General features: G+C 39.4%; 1 protein-coding gene across 1 annotated transcript; it reads left to right on the top strand.

Annotated features, from left to right (window-relative positions):
- Positions 1 to 518: 518 nt before the first annotated feature.
- LOC132557397 (solute carrier family 25 member 45-like) lies at positions 519 to 1803 on the top strand (the record flags this gene model as incomplete). Its single annotated transcript, XM_060221894.1, has 3 exons — positions 519 to 599; positions 958 to 1204; positions 1328 to 1803. Coding segments are annotated over 3 exons (804 nt in total), but the record flags the coding sequence as incomplete, so codon positions are not given.
- Positions 1804 to 6000: the final 4197 nt, after the last annotated feature.

Genomic DNA, 6000 nt, shown 5'->3' with positions numbered 1-6000 from the left:
GCAGTAAACCTGTAGGACAGGCTCATACTTCTTCGTATTTAGGCCTCTAATATAGCTAATACTTTGGAACATGGAATACGTTAATGGCACAATATCAACATCTTACATTTAACATTGTTCAAACAACAAGTTACAGGTTTATAGCTTGTAGTCTATTGGACATATTGAATATGTCGACGTAACACGAAAGAATTAAAGTAAGGCAGCACAGTTACTTGAACACCATCTTTACAATAACATACATTATGCATAAGTGGTAGTGATCAAAGTTTCACACTTCTACTGTCCCATAGATAAATCTAAGTGTATACAGTTGAGAATGACGAAATTGTGTAATAAGTGGAAGAATATAAGATTATGACGTTACCATTTGCAAAATTACAAAACATGAAAGTTGTGAACACATAAAGAATATGTTGAAGGTAGTTATGTCATTTGTTGGTGTTTATTGTTTGAATAAAAATCTGTTAACCGGTACTCCTACCTTCATAATGAAACCTTCCTGATTGTCACCTCAGGTCCAGCTTCAGACTAGGACGACCGACCAGCGTTACCGTGGGACGATTGACGCTGTATCTGGAATTAACCAGACCGGTTGGGTTGGTGACCTAACAAAATATACTGTATTTAAGGAATAAGATTGATTGATTTCTTTGTTGTTTTTGTCAACAACACAATTAAGGTAGTTCCATTCAAAATCATTACAGAAGGACAAATTGGGAAATCAACGAGACATCAAAGATAACTCATATGAACGTCCATCAGGACATTTAAAGATGTTATAGTGTAAAGTCATTAAATTCTGTAAGGCTGTAATGATACTCTGATTTTAAATAACCAAACGGCTGAATTTACAAAGAGTAAGCTAATATGCATGTATATATTTCCTTAATGTGAAAAATGATCGTAGTGATTCTTAAATTCATCAAATTCATTTATTTATGGTGTGTGTTTTAGGTTCGAGGTTTTTTTCGAGGACTGTCATGGCCTTTGTTTACCTTCGGTATAGTTAACAGCATACTTCTTGGTGTCTATGGAAACACCATGAAGATTTTAGAAAAGAACGATCCAGAAGACCGGAAGAAGCATTATATGAATGTGTACTTCGCCGGATGTACCGGCGGAGCAGCGTTCCAAGTGGTGGCAATACCATTTGATTACATAAAAGTAGTTCTTCAATCTCAAATTCAGCGCAACAATGGAGGTATACAACATTGTTTGAAATTATGGACATTTTATTTCAGTCCGAGTTTTCATTATTTTCGTTACCGTACCTTTATTTCTTTTCTCTTGAAATGTAACGTTATTGTCGAATTCTCTGTTTTAGGCTCAGTGGAGATTCAAAATCGGGTGCGGTATTTTCGTGGACCTGTAGAGTGCACGGTCCACACCTACCGTACACTAGGTCTGTCAGGTCTGTATAAGGGTGGAACTGTGATGGCAGTAAGAGACATTCCGACTTGTGGCCTGTATATGCTCACATATTCCTACATCGGCGACCTTCTCAGGCGAAAACGGTGGACAGATAGTCGAGGTGTCATAGCTGAACTCATTTCCGGAGGATGTGCCGGCAGTTTGGCTTGGTTTGCGACCATGCCATTTGATGTTATTAAGAGTCGGTACCAGGCAGACTTTGATGGTGTTTATAAGCGACCTTTAGATTGTGCCATAGCTAGTTATAAAGAAGAGGGTTTCCGAGTGTTTTATAGAGGAACTGTTGTTACTTGTTTACGCGCTTTCCCGTCATGCGCAGTAGCAATGCTGGTTTATTCATATGTTTTAGATGTATTAAAGAAAACATGAACTCTCACTTGTTATTGTTCTTGGTTAACAAACGATCATCTTTCCTGCCTGGACCAGTAACAACCCGTAAAAGATCACTTAATTAATGTTGGTTTTACAACGTATCCAATCTGACTTGGATAAATATTATTCTGAACAACCCACAGAGGCAAAGAAAGTAATGGAGGATAGAAATACAATACAGCAGAATCAGGGAAGAAAATTCAAGAAAAAAAAGTGAAATGATGAGAAACCGAAGAAGCTACATGAAAATTTGAATACGAAATTAGACGCCATGGCATATGACACAGTCTCAAACAAAAGCCAACACAGAAGGAAATGTTCATGGTAGGGTCCTGAACCATCATGTTTTATTTTATCAAAGTATTTTTTATAAAGTAATGTAGTTTCAAATTTGAATGTATACTCTCAAATTTACATGTACAAAGTATACTCTTTCTAGCGAACACATAATTAACTTACACATGGCCAGCAATCTTTGTCGATCTACAAGTAATGTTACACGTAGTTAATTAACTAATAACTAGTGCACGTGTCAACATAAGTAACGCCATATGAATGACATGTAATCAGTATAACAATACACATCTATGTATCAGTACCTTATGTTACTTATATAACACTTGTTTGTTCATGTTCTCCCCATCTTACCTCTATCTGCCATCTCGGCCATTATTGTGTCATTTTTAAGTAATTGATTTATTTGAAAAAAATGAGTAAATATATTTCTCATCAGTACATTAGAAGTGAAGGCCCCATGGCTATAGAGCTGGTGACTTACAACATGGCCATCAGGTTGTGTCTGTAACTGGCCAATGTGCCATGTACATGTATCTAGAGATATTATTGATTGATACATTGGTACATTGTGCAATGGTTTACTATGTTATGTCACTTTATTCATTATTAACTGTATAACATGAAAACACACAGAGAGGTTGGAAGAATTAGAGGGTGGTTCTACGTTCGCTCTGACTTTTACCGAGGAAGTACAACTAAACATCTTAACTTAAGTATTGTAAAGGCATGTTTATTGTAAATATTTACCACACTGTTTACATGATTAGTGCATATATACTGAGAGTAAAAAGAAACGCAATAAGGAATTTCCAGGTCAACTATGGGAAATAGAAAAGAATTTTAGAATGTAATTATGGTATAACTGGAAGACAGTTGACCACACTGTCATCTACGAGAATTTCATTAGTGTACGTTAAGTAAACCTTTCAAATTTGACGTTGATTCAAGAGTACACCACTCAAAATGAAGTGCGTTCTGGACCCATCAATATCGTGTGTGCCCCCCGCGAGCTGCAGTAACTGCACGAACTTTTTTATGCATTAAATTGATCGGGGTATTAACCTTCCTCATTGGTATACGACTCCATTCCTCATCCAGCGCCAACGCCAACTGAGCGACGTTGCTTGGAGGATTCGGCCTACGTCTTATCCTTCTGTCCAACTCGTCCCATAAATGTTCTATTGGGGAGAGGTCAGGGCTGTATGGGGACCAGTCAAGGGTGGGGACATTGTTTGCTGCGAGATAACCACGGCAAACCCTCGCTACATGCGGCCGGGCGTTGTCCTGCTGAAACGTCAGTTGACCCTGCTGTACCAGAGAAACAATATGCGGCGTTTGGACTTGATCTCTATAGCGGACGGCCGTGAGATTTCCCTGAATAACGACCAGAGGAGTCTTGATACTATGCGCAATCCCTCCCCATACCATGACCGATCCTCCTCCAAAGCGGTCATTCTCTATAATGCAAGCATCTGCATAGCGCCCGTGGGTACGTCTTTAGACACGACGTCGGCCGTCTGCCCGGTAAAGCGAAAACCTGGACTCATCTGAGAACACAACCCCACTCCAACGTTGCATTGGGAAGCGTCTTACGGAATGTGCATTCAGCCATTGCATTCGTCTGGCACGTCGCGGCGCATTAAGCTGTGGTCCAACATATGGCCGCCGCGGTCTTAGACCGAAGACACGCAGTCGAGTACGCACTGTCTTTGGATGAATTGGAATATGATGACGCCCAATTGTGTTCCTTGCTGTTTCTGTGGCCGTCAGAAAGCGATTGCGTAGGTGCGAAAGTCACATTGCGCTATCCTGCCGACGCGTCGTCACACGAGGACGACCGCTTCGGGACGCTTTGCAACCCTTCCGGTGGCATGTAGTCTTTGGATGAGACGGCAAATGTTCGATGGATGGACTTCAAATTGATTAGCGACCTGATTTTACGGGGTACCTTGCATAAGAAATGCAATGGCACGACCCCTGTCAACTTCGGACAGTCGTGGCATTTTGAATGGTGAACTGTTTATGCTTAAAATATGAGAAATCAAGACGGATATGTCTGAAGATTCGCACACACAGATTTTGATCCAATCCTTTATACTCGGTTCGAAATATCGTGCTTTTGTCTCTTATTCTTTTGTACAAGCGGCGTGCGCAGTTTAGTTATGCATCAGTGATTTTAATACGGTACCATAGGGACACTTGTCAAGTTTCATGGTGTACGTCAAGGATTTAATTTACAATATTAACTTTCTGCTAATTGCGTTTCTTCTTCTTCTCAGTATAGTTAAATACATGCAAAGATTAAACTTTGTTCAATAATGACTGTTTGCATCAACTATTTTCAACATATTTAAAATATGACAGGATTTCATCCATACTTTCAACATATTTAACATTTAACAAGCTTTGATTACACATTACCAGACTAATGGTCTACATTTGTTATATTATCATGCCTCATGCATACCTCGGTTGTATATACTGTTCAAACAGGATCGCACTTGGTTGGTCGCGCACTTTGTTAGTCAACCAGACGCAACACTCTAAATCCTTTTCGGACGCTTACATGTAAAACCGTACAGTACTCTAACTTCTTGTTATTAAACTTCTAAATCTTGCGAATATACACCATAAGATTTACAACATAAAACAAAGATATAACTTTAAATGATATGAAAAAATATAAGGCGAATCATTTTATGGAAATTTAGATAACGTTTTTAGAAAATTATTTAGTGTCGGCCCCGAAATCGTATAGGAATTATAAAATCTAGCTGTCTGTAGAAATTCCTCCTCTGACTGATCCTACAAGTGGTTATACTGTATGTAACGATTGTGAAAATGCTGCCTTATTGAATCATTCTTTTTGTCTATACGCAATTAAGATGACTCGAACTTGCATGTTCTGCCTCTAGCTCCTAAAACTAATACATCACAAACTTCAGTGCACATAAACGTAGGTGTGTTAATGTTAAAGGTACTCAAATTAGGGAAAGCTTCGGACATAGATGGTAAAAGTCACCATATGGTACGGTATACAGCTTAAACCATCTGTAAACCTATGCAAAGTTTATTCAAGAGATCACTGTCAGAATGTATATATTAAGATTTGTGGAAACGGGCTATAGTTTGGGCAGTATTTAAACAAGATGAGAAAGAACTGCAAAGTCTTCGAATGTTATTGTTAAACACACACGTAAATATTTCAATGAAAATAATCTGTTTTATACCAAGAAATATGGATATATGCCAAGTTATAACACAGCCAGTAGAAGATTTGAGTGTGACGTTTCGATGACTACACGGTCACCTTCATCTCAGAACGCAACCAGTAGAAGATTTGAGTGTGACGTTTCGATGACTACACGGTCACCTTGTAGTTTTTAAAACACAACCAGTCGCAGATGTGAGTGTGACGTTTCCATGACTCAACGGTCACCTTCATCTCAGAACACAACCAGTAGAAGATTTGAGCGTGACATATCCATGACAGCACGGTCACCTTCGTCTTAGAACACAACCAGTAAAAGATTTGAGTGTGACGTTTCCATGACTACACGTTCACCTTCATCTCTGAACGCAACCAGTAGAAGATTCGAGTGTGACGTTCCCATGACTACACGGTCACCTTCATCTCAGAACGCATCCAGTAGAAGATTCGAGTGTGATGTTCCCATGACTACACGGTCACCTTCATATCAGAACTCATCCAGTAGAAGATTCGAGTGTGACGTTCCCATGACTACACGGTCACCTTCATATCAGAACGCATCCAGTAGAAGATTCGAGTGTGACGTTCCCATGACTACACGGTCACCTTCATATCAGAACGCATCCAGTAGAAGATTTGAGTGTGACGTTTCCATGACTACACAGTCACTTTCATCTCAGAACGCA

Source organism: Ylistrum balloti, unplaced genomic scaffold (genome assembly GCF_031769215.1).
Source record: "Ylistrum balloti isolate Yb309-2 unplaced genomic scaffold, AGI_CSIRO_Ybal_v1 Utg370668, whole genome shotgun sequence".
NCBI lineage: Eukaryota > Metazoa > Mollusca > Bivalvia > Pectinida > Pectinidae > Ylistrum > Ylistrum balloti.
This window is presented reverse-complemented; position numbering and strand designations above follow the sequence as displayed.